Below are 19,309 nucleotides of genomic sequence, written 5' to 3' on the forward strand. Positions count from 1 at the left end.
AGAACATGGAACCATTTATAGATGGCTATGCTATTCTGCATTGCTTCCTAATAGATTGCCTGAAAATTGGTCTTGATTGACCTATTTTTTACAGAGGGAGACTGCATGGACCTAAAATGATGCTAACCAATTTCTTTAATTGATGATACAGTGAAGACCTGAGGGAAAAGCCTCCAACTCGGTTTTCAGGAGTGGCTATATCCGACATGCAATACGGGTTTAGGCAAGGTATTTGTGAAGCAGTTGATCATTGTCAAAAATACATTGTGGGGGGAAAGGGGAAACTGCTTTTAGCCTTCATAGGTATTAAGACAACATTTGACAGAGTAGGCTCTGCTTTTGAAGGTCCTTGCTTTGGTATGATTGGATCTGGTATATTCAAGTGTACTAACAAACATCTGCTCAGATTCAGCAGCCTCAGGGCTCTGTAGCATAAAGGAGTAATGCCTGTTCCATTTGAGGTAAAAAAGGGAATCCAACAAGTACACATCCAAGCACCTTTGGTATTTAGTTTATATGTTAATGAGTTAAAGTCATAATTGACTGCACAATACTTGACCTACCTACAATACAATATACGTGTCATAGTGCCTACTTTATGCATCTAGTGCATTTCTGATTGCCCTCTTGACTATTGGCCACTGCATTCTAAAAAAAATATGTATTTCTATGCAACTCCATGGCTTTAGTCTAAATGTCTCCAAAGCAACGGCTATTGCCCTCCACTCCATTGGTGGTGCATGAACTTCTGAAATTATGGCCTATTAGGAGGGAACTGGAGGAGGTGGAGAAATGCAATGACTTAGTTGTCTGTTTCTAAACACACTTAAGTTGGAATGCAGAAGTCAACCAAACAGTCATTAAACATTATGTTAATAAGAAATGTAACTGCAAGTAGATACAATGTAATAATGAGATGCAGGTTCATTTGCAAAGAACCACGCATCAATTTAGCAGTAGTGCTCAATTCTGCTGATAAAGAGAATCCATCTTGAATATTATGAATGCAGGCAGAATGCAAATCTATAGCTCTGCAATTTATTGATGTATGTACTCACACATTTGAAACTACTGCAATTGCTGCAATTGTTTTGAGTAACCTTTTCACTGCCAACATCATATAAAAAATACTTTTAAGGTTGCTTCCAGATTAAAACCGTTAAGAAAATCTTAGTTTTTCATTGTACCCAATATATGCAGCTGTGATAATTCTCTTAGAACGATTTCAGTTTGACCTTGAATGTATGTTATGGACAGGCACCAACGAGCCAGCTATTGTGCTAATTGGGTGAACCTGAAACCATCCTTGCTGGGGTCATAATAATATTCTACTTACTGCATCAAAAGTAATGGAACAAAAGAGGTATAGAGATATTGATTTAGGGGCCAGTGGAACACATTCTGGGATGGCATGGGGACCTGAATGATATTTTTGTCTGTGTTTACCTGCAGTGCTGATATTATAGTTTTAACAAAATGACCACACCCAAAATCAAGCCCCATATTTGTTTTCTGCAATATCACTAAACTTGATTCCATTGACCAGAACTCAGTCTGCTGGTGAATCCACCAGGCTAAAAGGCCAGTGTTACTCCGGATTTATGGATTTCCAAAGGATTCCATGGGGATCCTGAAGGACTTATCTCAGGTGGCAATTTTGCCCAATGTAAATCCGCTCCACTTTACCTCCAAACTCGTTGAATGGCATTGGGGTAAAAATAGCATGTAATTTCATTAGTCCCACATTTGTACGGTACAATCAAACTCGTAATGAGGCCCATAATCAGGAGGACTGAAAAAACAGGAACTAATTCTGCTACTTTGTGTTTTTTATGTACCTCTAATCTAGCAATGAGCCAAACATATCTCATACATATCGTGTACCTCCTGAGGTTCAAACTGTCTTGTGTGGTTACTGTTATTTGAAGTTTGCTAATGGTACTGAATTCACTGCTTGTAGAAGTAACACTTACATTTATCTTAAGGTTTGATGAGGGTCAACGATGGTCATTCCAAGTGAAACATGGGATTCAATTCCCAATCAAAATTAACATTATTAACTTGTGTAATTTAAGCTAGAGAAAAGGGCACCAGGATGGAGTTTACAGGTAGTGGTATAATTTTATATTCCTGCTACCAGACTGTCACGGATGACACTCTGTTAAGAGTGGCACAGGACACCCAGGAAGGGTTTGGGTGGTTGTGCCGAAGTAAGGTGGACAGATAAGTACACACACAGCTGAAAGTAGAGAGAACGAAGAGTAGGCAAGTGTAGCAAGGAAATAAGGTACAACAGAATGAATTCCCTCTTGGGGTGTATGCAGTTATAGGAAAAGAGTATTCCACGGACCTCAGGAAAAACTCTAGCCTTCTGCACAGTTTGCTATAACAGAGGCCCACGCTGATTGCTCATGGCTTGGAACAACAGCTATGGGTGTCTGTAACGCAGAAACGAGACAAGGGAAGGGTCAGAGGTTGCCTGACGGAAACCAACAGACAAGCTCTGTACAAGGGTCTACAAACGGAACAAGAGAAGACACTAACAGACAAATCCAGGAAAAAGGAAGTTGATAGCAAACTAGCAGAAGGAAATGAAGGGAAAGCCGTATAACAGGATAGGATAGGGATAAAGAACAGAGGGTTGAAAACAAGGAAGAAAGCAAGGGAGCAGCAGTCAGGAAACAGGGGGACTGCAATAACTGAAAGTAAATTAAGTAGGTGAACTGTTGTGGATAGCAGAGGACGGTAGGGTACAAGGTAGAAAGCTCAGAAGAGCAGGAAAGCAATGAGCAAGCCCAAAGGAGCAGGGCTGTAAGGAAGGGAGCCCAGAGGGAAAGGGCTTAAGGCAGCGGAGTAAAGCAGACTGCACGGCAAGGAGCCCAGAAGGCCCGGGCAGTAAGGAGTGAGTCCAGGGGAGCAGAGCCGCTGACTGTAGAAGGCTGCAGAGGACTGTAGCGGGCTGCTAGGATGAGAACCCAGCGGACAAAGTCTGTAGTAGCAAGCAGCGGAGCGTGATCGGCTGCAAGGTAGGAAGCCCCGAGGACAAGGGCAGTTGGCAGCGGAGAGAAACAGACTGCGTGGCACGGAGCCAGAAGGACCGGGCAGCAAGGAGTAAGCCCAGAGGAGCAGGACCGCTGACTGTAGAAGGCTGCAAAGGACTGTAGAGGGCTGCTAGGCTGAGAAACCATCGTACAAAGGCTGTAGGTAGCAAGCAGCGGAGCGTGATCGGCTGCAAGGAAGGAAGCCCCGAGGACAAGGGCTGTTGACAGCGGAGAGAAACAGGCTGCGCGGCAAGGAGCTAGAAGGACCGGGCAGCAAGGAGTAAGCCCAGAGGAGCAGGGCCGCTGACTGTAGAAGGCTGCAAAGGACTGTAGAGGGCTACTAGTCTGGAAGCCCAGCGGATGAAGGCTGTAGATTGAAGGCAGCGGAGCGTGATCGCCTGCAAGGCAGGAGCCTGGAAGACAAGGGCGGAAGGTAGCAGCGGAGCGTGATCGGCTGCAAGGCAGAAGCCCGGAAGGACAAAGGCAGAGGCTGGGAAGCAGCAGAGCGTGATCGGCTGCAAGGCAGAAGCCTGGAAGACAAGGGCGGAAGGTAGCAGCGGAGTGTGATTGGCTGCAAGGCAAAAGCCCGGAAGGGCAAAGGCGGAGGCTGGAAAGCAGCAGAGCGTGATCGGCTGCAAAGCAGAGAGCCCAGCAGGGCACTGGATCCAAAGCAGGAGTAAGGAGGAACCGCATACAAAGATCCGTAGCTCGAAGCAAAAAGGTGCCGGAAGGACACTAAATGCAAGAGACTGAGCTCCTGTAGGCAGCAGCTTTTATACCGCCCAGCACAGAGGCAGGCTAATTGGTCGCACCTGTATCAGAACACCTGCATACAATCTGCCTCCTCCCTCTCTGTTCCTGAGCTGGTGGAAGCAGAGCTGATCCCTAGAGCTTCTGGGGATTGTAGTTCCGATGATTATGAATAGGAATGGCCAGGAATAGATAGTTATATCCAAGAGCATTATGGTAAGTGAAGTTTGTTGGGAAAAATAGAAAAGCACCAAAGTCTCGCAAATGGGAAACAAGGTCCAAAAAGTGAACAACAGTTGATCCAAGAGTTCTCCGCAGAAAAATGAATAACAATTAGTCCATATTGATCGCCAATGTATACGCCCATGGCGCAGGCATGACACAGACACCTATTTATCACCTTTATGGCAATAATATTTTCTACTATTTCTATCATTATGTAAACAGTTATTTAAATTATTTGTGATATTTGTATATCATTGTAATTGAACATGGATCATTTTCAGCGTTGGCTATTTGGTGGTGCTTAACTACCACCTATAAAATGAAACTGTGGAGGAACACAAGGTATGTGGATGTTGGTTGAATATTATCCCACTGATTGACTGGAAATGAGCACACTAATCCATATGGCCATTCCCACCAACTACATGCCACTTCCAACCTAAAACACATCCACCTGTGAACTCTTTTAGGTAGCTCTATCAAGCAATAACATTCTTCTGAGAGTTATAAGTGCATGTCTGGTGGAATATAAATGTCGTAACCAAGTGTTCCATCTTCCAATTGACTTAAATACAATAAATGTGTCCTCACATCTGTTCCTTGCACTGATGTCCTGTTAATACCAAGCACTGCCAAAATCAACAGTGTTGGCTTGTGTATAGGTGTTAGTTAGAGACCTTCCTGCCACTGCTATCAAATGTTCAGCTGTTGCATATTTTATGCCACCAAGTGCAATTATGCCGGTGCCTGGCAAATACCTATCCCATGCCTATAAACAGGCCCCAAGAGTTGGCCGGAACTTTTTGAATGTGTTGGTAAAATGTTTTGATGGAATCACGCCTGAAGTAAGAAAATTGTGACTTGGCTTTGTTGAGGTGTATAACGTAGAAATGGTATGTTTATCATTGCTAAAACTTGATGTCGACCTTCCTCAAGGCACAATCTAACTGTGACACCTCTGTTTCTAGGCACAGATCAGGAGCATTGGTGCCTTTCACAATGGGAAAGGATAACATTATTGTCCTGGCACTGGCCACAGGTGAGGAGGAAGCACACCATTCCTATCAATCTAATGATGATGGAAATGTCTACACCCATTTGCTGTCAACATTGTGTTGGATAGTTCAGAGCACTACATGATCCTACCCAGATGAAAACCCATGACACAGTAATTTACCACACGCCCAGAGACACAAAGATATCCATGAATGTTAATTGTACAGATTTTGCCAATATTTTTTGTAACGATTACCCATATACTTTTTCTCTTTGCCGACATAATTTCCCTTCCAATCTGCAATGCTCTTATAAGGTAGACAGCGAGTGAGCCTTGGAGCAACTGCGATCATAAGAAATGGTAGAAGAAGATCAGGGGCAGGACATGGGGACAACAGCTATTAGCATAAGCTGGGCGCATGGCGGTCGCTGACCAAGGTACACATTTAATAAACTGTCAGCTGAGCTGAAATGGAGTCTCCCTGGGCCCCGTGGTCTGTGCCACCGTATATCATGAAGCCACCCCACTTAAAAATGTAACTACCAAGGCAGTTGCAAGAGCATCATTAGACATCCTTAGTAAGGTTCGCTTCCCTAAAGAAGTTGGGTCTGACAGGGGCACCAAATGTATGTCTCATTATGTGCAGGCCTCGGGGAAGGTGTGTTGGGTTTCTTATAAGTTTTAATCTGCCTACAATGAACATTTCTAAGTGAGCCACAGAGAGCAAGCTGCCGCCAGAGAAGCCTTGGTTGTGCAGCTCAAAATGAAAATACACAGCACATATCCCATTCCCTCGACAGAGCATAATGGCGGGAGTGTGATGCGGGAGGCTACCTATTACAATGAGGCATGGCTTTCCACTCACCTACGATAACAGCGATGCTGCTGCCACATAGAAACAAACAAGTTGCCAAACATGTCAAGTTGAGTGTGTGGTAGGTAACCTGCTTGGAGGGATATATATGCCCTAAGTCGTTTTATAGGCCAGGCCAATGGTTTATGACCATTTCATCTAAAACCATTGCATCTAATGGCATTCTATCGAAATGTTCCCATCTAAAAAATGTCCATCTAAATCATTTATTAATTTGTTTATTTATTTTGGGAGGTCCCCCACCTAAACCCCTGTTTTTTCCCTTTAAAATACACCTGAACGAAAATTAACCCTTTACCCCCCAAAAACATGCTTATATGATGGAAATAATTTAGATGGAAAACATTCGATGGAATGGTATTAGATGGAATGGATTTAGATTAATTGACTAGATACCCTGAGTTTTAATAAACATAGGCGAATATATCAATATTCATTCATCACCCCCACACCCTCACCCAGGTCATGCTCATGGCAAAATGTCTTTTGTGAAACATAAGAGAAAGAATTGTGAATGAAAAAAGCAAAAGTTGCAACCAATGTTGCAAAAGTTGCTTTAGCCAATGGACTTCAACATATTCATTTTGTTGTAAATGTCACGCTGCAACCAAAAGGTGAATCATACTGATATAATCACATGTGTTGCTCTTGTTCACAGGATTCACCTTGATGATGGCTTCTCCAGGCACTTATGGTAAGGAAAAATCACGTTTTTGATTTTTAGAGGGCATGGCGTAGACAATGGACGATCGGATAATTGACAGAAAGAGATGCTCAGTGAATCACTGAAAATGCAGAACCCACGGGGCAGCAGATGTATTTAAAAAAAGTTGGGCGAACACATGACTTCATTCGAGATTTTGAAATCTACTAACTAGACCGACATCGTACAATGCGATATGTGCATATGTTTACACAACATCCGACACAACTAGAATCATAACTTACCACACCTAAGGCAATGGGAAGGTTGCATCCTTAAACTCGGCCTTCTAACACTAACCTGGCTATTTGCTTGAACCTGTATGCTGAACAGCCGGCACTGCTAATATGTAATGTCTCAATATGCAACACATCATGTAATCCCCATGTAAATAAGTCGGAATGGTGCCATGATGCCCCTGGGCTGTTTGTGCACTTTATAAAGTCAAATAAATAAATAAATAAATAAACACACTAGGCAGCCGGTTTACAATGCTATATTATGATGCAACGGGTGAGGTCCACGTGAAACCACTTTTAAGAAGCTCTCGCGAGATTAGTTTCCTGCCCAAAGATAGCAATCATCAGTTTATTCGTTAGATGTAGACAGTCATGCCAACATGTTTATAAAATCATCTGCCCTTCCCTAGAGGAAGTGTGCATGTCAGGCAGGGAATATACACGGTACTGAAGAATAAGGGACGCAAGAATTTGAATCCATCCTAACCACTCCCTTTTCAATGGGCATCCCTTTAAACCAAACTGTTCAGCTTGATGTGCCATAGAAGCAGGGGGGACTCCATATGCATATCAGGCTTTCATTCTGAACTGTTAATTCCTGCTCCGTCTTCACGAGTCGGCAAGCTCCTCTAGCCATCTTTTGGCATCTTTGCCTGTCATACCATGGACCACCAAAGTCCCTGAATACAGTCTGGCTAACACCCCCGAAGCTGGTGGACATTTTCCAAAAATAATGTCCATCCTACTGTACATTCTTTTGGAAAGTGTTGTAAAGTTCCATCCAAGTGATGCAAAGGGGCTTTCTGAAAAGGAGTTTGTCCAAAGCAATTTCTCATTGGACAGTTTTAGCTCGTACCTTCTATTTAGTAAAGCACTGAACAGATTTGCTCCAAACCTGTGTGAGAAGATTGCTTCTGAACTCACTCAGGGTTCTTTGTTGACCTTCTGAAAATCAGTCCAACTATTTTATTAAATTCCCCCAAAAGTGGGCAGAATCCCAATAAAGATATATGTCCTTTCTGCCATTGTTCACAGAATCCCATGTTTGAGTTACTGATGGTCCATTTTAAATTCGTTGACCTCGGCAACCAAATTTACTAGTTGACATTTAGCCATTCAGCTCCTCTCTTTGCCCCCATGACTTTGCCTAGGGTCAGGGGGATCCCAAAGTGATGCAACTTGCCAGTTTTCAGTGCGGAGTACAGGCATGCCGTAAGCAAAGTTGCCACGGGCATGAGAGAAAGCATGCTCAGTAGCCACAGAAATTCGTTTGTGAGGTACTTAGATATGACCAAAGACCCTGGGCAAAGTGGACACTAAGCATGGGTGCAGGTTGCCCAGTGGTTACAGCGGTGGCTTATGAGAGATTAGGGAACAATGATAGCTCGGTGTGACTGGAGCTAAACCCAGTGGACACATGAGATGTTTAGGAGGAATCTGGGGAATGGCTAAAAGCAATGGGCATTTCCACAGAGTATATGTGGCGGGTTTGTATAAGGGCTATAATGAAAGCAAACTTTCCAGGAAAGAGAGATACTTCATCTACTTCTTCCTCTTAAGCATCTGCTCTTGATGCTGTGGGGAACCAAGAGGCAAATACCTGTCTTACAAATGTGTGTAATTGTAATTGGTTATTTATAACGCGCTTAATACCCAGAGGTTTCTAAGCGCCGACCCAGGGATCGAACCTGTGTTGTGGTTAAGGATACGTATTGTGTAGGTTGACTGCTCTCATGAGAAAATAGTCATCTTTTCTGTAGATCCACTGTTCACCAGCCTCATGGATTGTCCATTTATTTCGGCTGAACAAGCAATGATTAGTAATAGGGTGGCCAAAGGTTTGCTAATGCTCTGAAAGAGATCATACCCTGGGATCAATTTACCATGAAATCAAGCTCTTATGTGAAATTTGCCTCTCAGGTGCTCTGCCAGGACATTTAGGATCTGTAAAAAGCAATTGGGTGAGCATTGTGTCCAATGCTGTAAATGATGCATTCACTTCCAAAGTGTGCACTGCAGGAATGTCAAGCTTTTTTGTGTAGGAACGACATGCCCCTTGATATTTCCCAAAGGGCCAACCACGACTTTGGTCTCACAGTGGGGTTCGAGGCTTTCCATTCAATGATAAGATTTGCAAGATATGAGAATCTGTAGGTGACGTGGACCAACCATTCTAAAGTAAGTTTGAGAGCCAGTAAAAGGCACAGGTTGCCTAACAGTTCCTTTGTGGATTTTGTTTGGCTGACAAGTTAGAAGTACACAAGCAAGGTTTACAAACGTTTTATATATGTTTTGGAGTGCTTATGGCAGGTTTAGGAGACATTGGGAGTATTTTGGGGGAGTTTGTTATATGTTAGATGTGTTTTGCTGTTTGTTTCTGTGTGTTCTGTAGGCTCCCTCTTAATCTCCCTCTTTTATCCTTAATCCCTTTTAAAATGTTTTCTAACACCTGTCCTTTCCTTAGTCTGTAAAGAAAACTATGCGTTTGAATCTGAGACCCCTTTCTGTACTGTATTCTGTCCCTTTTTGCAATGATTTGTGTTTCCCCTCCTGTGAGTCTGGCAAGAGTCCCTTTTCATAAGCTCCATGTCAAATGCCTAGCATGTACCTGTGTCTTGCTGCATCAGTATCCTGATCTGCAGCACATGTCCTACCAGTAGCACAGAGCAGGTTCATAGGTCACAGGTGCCCATTTGACAGCTGCAGTGACAGCTAAGACTCTTCAGCACAGGGGCTGCATTAATGATATGCACCCATGTTCCAAAACCCTATCATTATGAGTATACCTCCTAGTGGCAGAATAATCTTTGAATATAAGCAATACCTGAGTTATGGTATAGTGGACCATCTTGTTTCTCTCTGCCTCTCTCTCTCTCCTTCCTGTCCCCTCCACTTCCTCTAGCACAAAGCAATTTGGGTGTGATGCAAAAATGGCAAAGCCCAGTTATTTTAAGAGCAGGGTTTGGAACACTAAGGCAGGCTGCCTTTAGTCAAATCACCTGTGGACGTTTCCCTTTAGAAGAAGGGGTCTCACAACACTTCTTGAATGAGCTCTTGAACATAAACCTGGGGAAGAATGAACTGGACTTCTGTTGCGAGAGTTAATCTCTCCAAAGTCCTCCACCAGTGACTTGAAGAGTGATTGTGCAAGGCGCAGGTGAGCTTTGTCACCTTACTGTCTCCATGCACCATTGGGGAGGGCCTGCTGCTGGGACAAGATCTGCCTCTCTGCCGGCCACAACTGTATCCAGGGCCTTTCTGCGTTGTTGGACTCCTGCAGTTGTGGACCAGCCTCCCTAGTGCTGGGGAGGATGAAGAAAAGAACCCAACCTTATTCTTCGAGCACCTGGATTGGAACTCACAGCAACCAGAGGACCAAAACAGCCTCAGCCCGAACAGCATGCTCATAATTGCATCTGCCACATTCGAACCATGCCTTGAGCTGTCAGCATCTTCGCTGCTGATTGCCAACCCGAGTCAAACCGACCCTGGTGGTCCATCAAGCCCCAACCATCGAATGCTGCATCGAGCTTCTCAAACCAAACTGTGTTTCCAGACTAAAGCATCTCCGTTGTTGAACCAACCATTGAGCTGACCTTGGTGGCCTTTACGATCCACAGCTCCTGAAGTGCTCCATTGAACAGATCAAGTGGACCCACACATCCAATCTCCAGCATCCCCACAGTCGAATCAACTGCCAAACTGACCCTGGGGGCCCTTACGATTCGCCCTTCTCAAGGATCATGTTTGAAATGCAGCCGCCTCTGTTCATACCCAGTTACACCCTGCCTAGAACAACACAACTGCTGCTCCAGAACCAATGAACCACATCCTGAACCAGTTCACCATCGCAAGGAACCAGCTGAGTGCGTTGTTGCACCTGCTCAAACATAGAGCTCCTAATTGCACCTGCCATTTTAGAACACCCTCTTCGAGTCGACAGAATCTTCCCTGCAGATCTTCATCAGCAGACGGCCAGACCCTGGAGGAACCTTTGAACTGTGATCTGCGAACACTGCACTTGAGCAGTTTCGTTCAAATCGCAAATCAAGTCATCAGCCGCTTTATTACCAAACTGAAGCTGTTAGCACACAATCTGCACTTCTGTGAACTACAACGAACTTGACACCAGCTCGATGCCTCCTCCAATCAGGAACAATAGTCGCGACCCAGTTGAACCCAATACGAACTGCTGGAACAGCACCGCAAACCCCGATTTGACACCGTCAAACCGCCAAGTAACCGAAGAAGGTACTATAGACTCTTAACTGCACCCTTGGTCCATTGTGGGCCCTAGAGACTGGTTAGGTCACTACATCCCTTCTTATCTTCAAGAAACATATCCCTTTAGAAAAACATTGTGGTTTTCACTTAACAGCCACCACAATTCATTAGCCAGAGTGCTGCCTTGTGCTATCTTTAATTATTTTCTGCTCTTTCCTCAGAACTGGGTTTTATTTAGTGTTGGTCTATTTACTTATTTTGCAGTTGACACATTTTATTACAGTATATCTATTTTTCATAGAGCCTTGATTAGATATTCCCTTTATTTTGTACGGTTTTGCTTTGCTGTTTGGGTTGCTACTGAATTGCACCCACGGCCATCTTGAGAGTATAGAATTCCCTCGACCCACGTTACCATAGGGAGCGAAATAGGTATATCTCTTAACTGTGGCTGTTTTATCTTTATGATTGTGTTGGTTCATGGTGTGTAGCAGTGTGAGGACTAGTGGGCACTTTAGACTGTACTCTTCTTTGTACTTCTGCAGTGCAGAATCCAATGCATCACACACCCCTTAAGCACCTTAGGCACATTTGTGATTTGTACTTTGGGACCTTAGGCAATATGTACTTTTATTTGGAGGGTGTATTGGGAGGAGACAATGAGGATCTGGACAACTTCTCAACCTCTGTGTCAAAGGATGAGCGAGTCAGCCAGCAGGGGTAAAAGAGCTTTAAGAGGATATTGAAGACCTAGAGTCTGGTTGCCCATAGCAACGACCAAGAACAGGGAACACAGAATTAACATAGACGCAGACCACGAGAAGCGGCAAATTAAAAATACTACTCCATGTACGCTCGATTCAATGACGGCCGTCTCTTTGAAACCATCTCAAACAAGTTTCAGGGTCCAGCCATCTATGAAAATTAATTCCGACTCTACGTCCGTATCGGTGTTCACAAGCACCCTTTAGTCTGACCTCAAAATAGTGCAACTAAAATTTCTGGATGCATCCACTGCTCCATTCTTAAAGATTTGCCAAGGCCAGATGAGTTGGCCCCTCGGCCTCACCCCTCCACTTATGCGCTGTGCAGTCAAGGTCTCCTACGGGTTGGCCTAAAATTGTCCTGCCCACTAAACATGGGGTTCAGTTGCTCTCTGCCCTGAGGAAGGCTTCTTTGACATTATTGTCCAGCAGGTGGCCCTGTCACCGAAACGTGTTTTAGATGTCTACTTAAGTTATGACCTTTTGGGAATCAAATTGTGATTGATACGTACACGTAAGCAGACCTGCACCTAATCAATAAGCCATTTCATAAACTAGAAAAATTGGCATGCAAGGAAGTATCATAGTAATGTGCTTCCTCCCTTCTTTCATATTGTGTATTCTAACTGAATTTATTTTTGTGTTTGCTCATTTGCAATGATTGTTTTTTGCCTTTTTCTTTTGTTTTGATTTGCTATTGATTCAACATGTGCTTCCTTTTCTCAGCAATTTCTCATACATGTTGTTTTAACAAAAGTGTTTTCTGTTCTTCACTCTTGGAATCTTTTTGAATTTATAATTGTCACATCTAAATAAATTAGAATTTTTAATATACATAGTTTATATAGTGTGGTTATATGATTGCACCGAGAATGGATATGGCTTAAATTGTTGTTGAGGTGATATCTGAAAAGATACACGGAGTCATTTAAATAACTGAAAAACTATTTTGAATTAAGTACATAGCAGCGTGGACCCCAATGTTATTTCTTCAGTAGATTGAGATGCAGCATGAGTTGGAAATGACTTTGGCTGAGCAGGGCAAGAGGATGGCTGTAGGAAGTGGAGACAGTGATTGAGGTGTGAAAGACGAAAGTTGAGGAGGGTGAAATGGACAATGGAGAAGCTGAGTGAGTAACCTGACCTTGAACGTGGTGGGGAGGAGGAGGAACACAAGAAGCAGAAGGGGGAGGTAACCACAGAGGTGCGGTCAGACAAGGAGCAGAGCTGAGAGGAAACCCTTGTGCTGCAGGAGACTGATGAGCAACAGATGAAGAGCCTGCATATGGCTCAGGAAAAGGACACTGGGGCCATTGCCTCCTACATTTAGGGGCCAAAGCAGAAGTAGGCTTTCTTGAAGAGGGTGCCAGAGGACATCCCTACCCATGACATTACCACCCATCTGGTCATGGGTGTGTGACTACTTTGGCTTAGCAGAGGGTGTGACTGTCAGAGGTGAGACAGACAGTGTAATATTTAACTGCTGCTAGAAGACAGTTTCTCATGGTAACCCAACTAAGTGCCATGTGCATCTCCTCACTGCACAAACACTTTAGGCTGTGGCACTATGCTGTCTTCAAGAAGTGCACTTGTGCCACAGGCCCTTTGTTCTCTAGTGGTATGAAATAGTGAAGGGTTTGGTAACCCCAGTTGTGGAGCAACCATTGAGATGTCAATGTCCTGAATTGAAGATGTAATTGTGCATTTTGGCGCAAGGAGGGAGGGAAAAGCAGAGGCGGTTCTGAGGGTGGACAGAAAGCCAGCAGTTATTTATGATATACTAGCAGAAGTGACCGTTTTCTGAACAGGTTCTGTAGGCAGACATGATAACACTGTTCCATTAGGTCACTGTTCTGATTTGCTTATCCCTTGATGTGCTTTGCACCCTGAAGTAAACTGCACTGAGAATGGCCATGTGTGACTGAGTGATATAACCCTTAGCAGACGTTGGGGGGAGGCGAGAGTTGGTGTGCTGCTAGATACTGGGAACTTCTGTGATCTCTCTCCACCTGTCACCTCACCCTGGCGTTTTTCAGTCTGTTACAGTGCAAATATTTTGGAAACCGTCCATCCTATGGTCTGGACCTCGAGTTTTGTTCCTCGTGCCAGGACAGGTCCTTCTACGATCACATTGTTGTTTCACCGATTTCAGTCAAACATCTCATGTGTGAAGGTGCTGAAATGTGGGGAAAGGGGTGAGGTGTCCAAATGTCATGTAGCTGGTAATGTCCGGAGGCCCATACCAGGTAACTATGGAAATATGGTGCAGCTTGGTGAAACAGTGTGGAATTGAATAAGGAGCAATTCTTCGCAAACCCACAAACCCCTTGCGCTGAAATCCAGGGAATGCGGTAGGGTGTCCAAATGTCATGCAGCCAGTAATGTCCAGAGGGTCCTAAAAGGTAACTATACCCCCCTTGTTAATTTGCATAATTTAAGTAACTTTGGGTCTCACCCTAAGTTACTAGGGGAATCCAGACGTGGACCCCTTGCTCACTATTCTATTCCTGATGAGGTACACCAGACCGAAACACGTGTCTGGAGTTGCTGTTGGTACTCTTGTTCAGAGGAGAATTGCCTAGCATTTCGGTGCTGGACTGCCCCGGGGCAGGACAAGGACTGACATGCTTTGGATATTTCTCCTCTGTGAAAGATAGTGAGCTAAAGAATCTGGGTAAGGCCCTTGTAACCAGGAATATTATCTGGCAGAGGGACTCCCAGGACCCCCATTGTTTTTTTGAATATTTTAAGTAACTTTGGGTCTCACCCTAAATTACTAGGGGAATCCAGGCATGGACCCCTTGCTCACTATTCTTAGAGAGGCACAGCTCCACCCTACTGATGAGGTCCAACCAGACCGAAACACGTGTCTGGGGTTGCTGTTGGTACTCTTGTTCAGAGGAGACTTGCCTAGCATTTCGGTGCTGGACTGCCCCAGGGCAGGACAAAGACTGATATGCTTTGGATTTTTCTCCTCTGTGGAAGATAGTGAGCTAAAGAATCTGGGTAAGGCCTTTGTAACCAGGACTAATGTCTGGCAGAGGGACTCTCAGGACCCCCACTTGTTTGTAAGAATATAGGATGCCAGTGTAATGCATCCATTAAAGATGCAATACACTAGCCTCAGCTGTAAATACACTTTGTATAGCCCCAAGTGCCGCAAAGAAGGGCATAGACAAAAGATGACATATAGGAGCAGGAGATGAAGAATAGGCCATTACAATGCCCCCATATTATTAGATGAGACCAGCATGCCACAATGAAAGGTAAAGAAGAACACTGCGGTAAGGTAGCAGAAGCTGCAGATACTGAGCAGAATGTTCAAATGATGCAGTACATTGGCAGCTGCAGATACTGTAAAAAGTGGGCAAGGCCTAAGGACTTTCTCACATGGTAGATAGATGCCCTGAATTAGTAATCAGCAAAGCACAAAGGAGATCATGGATATTATGGATCAAAATCATGACTGATCCATTAAAAAGATCTATGAACGCCAACGCCAAAAAAAAAAACTGCCATTGCAGTTAATAGAGTGCAATAGTGGAAAACATGTATTAACAATAGGCCGATTCATGGAATTAATGTGCGCTGAAAATTTCGGCGCAAGCGTGCGAAAACGTGCAATTCGCAGTGAAAGAGCGAAAATCGCAGTGAAAGTGCGTATATCGCAGGGAAACCAGCGCACATCTATTCATGGAAGTCCGTGCGCGAATAAAATCAGGGATGTGCGCTGAAAAAGTGCGCGGTGCACGCCCGCACACAGGTCATCTAACGGCGTGCGCTAAGGCCACAGCGAAAGCGCACATAGCGCGGCGCACATAACAAAAGTAGGCAGAACACGGGGCGTAACACTCGGAATGGGGAACAACTCGTGAAAATGTGGGCGTCAACGGGGAAGTACAGGAGGCAAGTGCGCGGAACGCCCACACGCTTGCCTACAACACGTGTTCATGGAATCGAATAGGGCAAACTAGCGCACGGGCAAAGACGCGCACAGACCCAAACCCGTCCGCCATGCGAAGGCAGGCGGTAGCGTCCCTGCGCTGGAAAAAAATGTGCGCCAAAATGTGCGCTAACAAAAAGCACGAATATACAGCTCTGATAAATGTCCCATACTGTGGCCCCCTAGGACAAATGACGTGCAAAGGGGTATGCGACAAACAGCGACACCCGCTGTGTGAAAAATAGCGTGTGCGTGTATTTCGGGTGTGCGCGGGAAGTTTTACACGCGATCGGGCCTGGGGGAGCGGGGTACGTGTATTCCAGGGGTGCGCGGGAAGTTTCACATGCGATCGGGCCTGGGTGAGCGGGGTACGTGTATTTCAAGGGTGCACGTGAAGTTCTACACGCGATCGGGCCTGGGGGAGCGGGGTACGTGTATTCCAGGGGTGCGCGGGAAGTTTTACACGCGATCGGGCCTGGGGGAGCGGGGTACGTGTATTTCATGTGTGCGCAGGAAGTTTCACACGCGATCGGACCTGGGTGAGCGGGGTATGTGTATTTCAGGGGTGCGCGTGAAGTTCTACACGCGATCGGGCCTGGGGGAGCGGGGTACGTGTATTCCAGGGGTGCGCGGGAAGTTCTACACGCGATCGGGCCTGGGGGAGCGGGGTACATGTATTCCAGAGGTGCGCGGGAAGTTTCACACGCAATCGGGCCTGGGTGAGCGGGGTACGTGTACTACTGGTGTGCGCGGGAAGTGTCACACGCGTTTGGCCTGTATACGTGTATTTCAGGGGTTCGCGTGAAGTTTCACACGCGATTGTGCCTGGGTGAGCGGGGTACATGCATTACTGGGGTTCGCGGGAAGTGTCACATACGATTGGCCTAGGTACGTGAATTTCAGGGGTTCGCGTGAAGTTTCACACGCGATTGGGCCTGGCCGAGCGGGGTACGTGTATTACTGGGGTGCGCGGGAAGTTTCACACGCTCGCCTACAACACGTATTCATGGAATCGAACGTGGCTAAGGCATGCGCCCAAAAAGTCGGGCCAATCCGGAAACACGTACGCCAGCAGGAAGCAGGCGTACGTCGACCCGCACATCATAAAAGTGCGCGCAAACAACAAACAAGCTCAGACGCCAGGATGAATATACCGTTCCTAGCAGCAGTGGCCGTGGGATACCACAGGAGGAGGAGGAGGATAGTCAGGGCCAGAATTTTTACACCCAGAACCAGCCTTTTTGGGATGCCTGATGACCACGTGTATGGGAGTTACAGGTTTCCACCTCACATAATACTCGACCTGGTCAGTGAGTGGGAGGATGCCTCACATCACCCACCCTGTGCTCCCAAGCACTCAGCCCCCTGGAGAAGGTCCTTAATGTACTGCACTTCTTGGCCACTGGATCATTTCAGCGGACAAGTGCCATAGTGGGGGGGGTGTCACAGGCCACGCAGTCACGCTGCCTACACTAGGTCTTGGCCATCATCACTACACGCCCATCAGTCCGCAGGCACATATACCTGCCCAGAACACCTGCAGAAAGGCAGGCTGCCGCCCAGGATTTCTACGGGGTGGCACAATTCCCCAAAGTGCTAGGTGCCATTGACTGCACCCATGTGGCTCTACGTCCCCCCAGGGCATCTGAGCATATCTATAGAAACCGCAAGCACTGGCATTCCATCAACGTCCAGGTAGTATGTGATGCCAAGGGAATCATCACCTCAGTATATGCCAACTATCCAGGGTCCACCCACGACAGTTTCATTTACAGAATGTCAACCCTAAACCGAGACCTAGAAGCTGGGCGGCATGGCGATACATGGCTGCTTGGTGAGTATAAATGCCACTGCACATGCATGCATGTCAGATACTGAGTAATGTCACAACCCCACTAATGATACCCATCACCACCTCCCCAGGGGACAGTGCCTACCCTCTGACACATGATGAAGCCAATTCAGAACCCCACCACGCCACCCCAGGTAAGATACAACACAGCCCACATTGCAACCCGGGGCATAGTGGAGCGCACATTCGGAGGGCTCAAGTCACGCTTTCGCTCCCTTGACCGTTCTGGCAGGCAGCTGTTATACGCTCCCCCAGTAGTGTGCAGGATCATAGTGGCAGCATGTGTCCTGCACAACGTTGCAACACGCCGGGGCCTGGCCGTGGACATGGTGGTGCCCCCACATCCCCAACCACATGCACGCCCGCTGCGCATGGGAGGGGAAAGGGCACAGGGTGAGGCAGCCCGTACGCAGCTGGTGGATAATTACTTCACCTAAAATCACACCCCTGTGGAGTGCACACAGCCCTGGCACATACCAGCTGACTATCAATGATGATGAGTCAAGTGACAGTCAACTGTCACAACCATACCAGCCTGAGATTGTTCACCTGGAAGTGTTCCATTGTGTGCATCCCTACCTACACAAACACCACCAATGCAGTGTCATCAAAAGACACACTTCTATGCTGCTAAAATCATTACCCTCTTGCAAGATACAACATGACAACAGTGCCATGTCACCCAACCCCTCCCCAGCACCGCCACCCAAATCACCATGGCATGTCATGCTATGTGAGAGCAAACAAAGGAATCCCCAAAACATGACACAAGTGTCACAAAGTACAGTGTCCCGAATGGAAACTGGCCACACACAATATGCTCCCATTAATGTAGAACTGACAACACACAAAACCAAATACTTACCACACTACAATGCAGCTACCCAACCCCAAACATAGCATTCACATGACAGTACTAAGTCAAAGGATACGTAGTCTTACAACCTGGTGATGCTAGCACATCGACCACTTCCAACTGTACAGTGTTGGTGCCACGCAAATCTGGAAGTGCACTGCTTACAACATGAACTCCATCTCCAAAGTAGACGGCCTTGTGAAGACATGAGGAATGAACCTGAAAATCAGGAGGGAGACATGGATGCACAAGCACACATCAATACACCATGCAGTGTACAATACTACAACAATATGCACTAGGAATGTATACACAGTATTGACTACAGACTGCCCACACATGTCATGGGAGTCCAACGTCACTGTGTAAGTGAGTGTCACTTGGGAACACCCTTTGCAAGCCCATGGAAACGGGAAGCAGGAGGGGTGTGTGTCTCATGAACCCAAGCATCTAAACCAATCTCAGGACAAGTCTGCATGTGCACAGCCGGAATACAGTGGATGCCCACGGGAGCCACACAAGGCAACACACTGTAACAAAAAATCAAAAAGGGCCAGGGGGAGCGGGGGAGGCCATCCAGGAGGTCCGAGGACAGGGTGCACACCAACAGCCACCTGAGTGGATGTTGCGAGAAAAAAAACACCTCCATGGGCTCATGGCCTGCACGGCTACGCTATCGTGAGAGATTCAGAATCGCTGTGGTCGCTCTCATCACTCTGTGCTGCTGCCGCCACAGGAGGTGGTGGTGCTATAGGAGGCAGCCCACACAAAGCCCTAGTCTGGTCCTCCATGGCAGCAAGCATGCGGGTGTGGAAGGTCTCGTTCTGGAGGAATATGGTGC

At 46.1% G+C, this 19,309-nt stretch overlaps 1 protein-coding gene across 1 annotated transcript in view; it reads left to right on the forward strand.

The window, feature by feature from the left end:
* Positions 1–19,309, forward strand: part of LOC138451998 (alpha-tectorin-like) — a 110,603-nt gene that overhangs the window by 79,544 nt on the left and 11,750 nt on the right. Inside the window, exons 2-3 of the mRNA XM_069604944.1 lie at positions 4,985–5,055; positions 6,546–6,581. Coding sequence (XP_069461045.1) covers positions 5,016–5,055; positions 6,546–6,581 — 76 coding nt within the window. The 5' untranslated portion in view covers positions 4,985–5,015. The remainder of the gene's footprint in view (positions 1–4,984; positions 5,056–6,545; positions 6,582–19,309) is intronic.

Source organism: Ambystoma mexicanum, chromosome 1p, assembly GCF_040938575.1.
Source record: "Ambystoma mexicanum isolate Mex_15411 chromosome 1p, UKY_AmexF1_1, whole genome shotgun sequence".
NCBI classification, from domain to species: Eukaryota; Metazoa; Chordata; class Amphibia; order Caudata; family Ambystomatidae; genus Ambystoma; species Ambystoma mexicanum.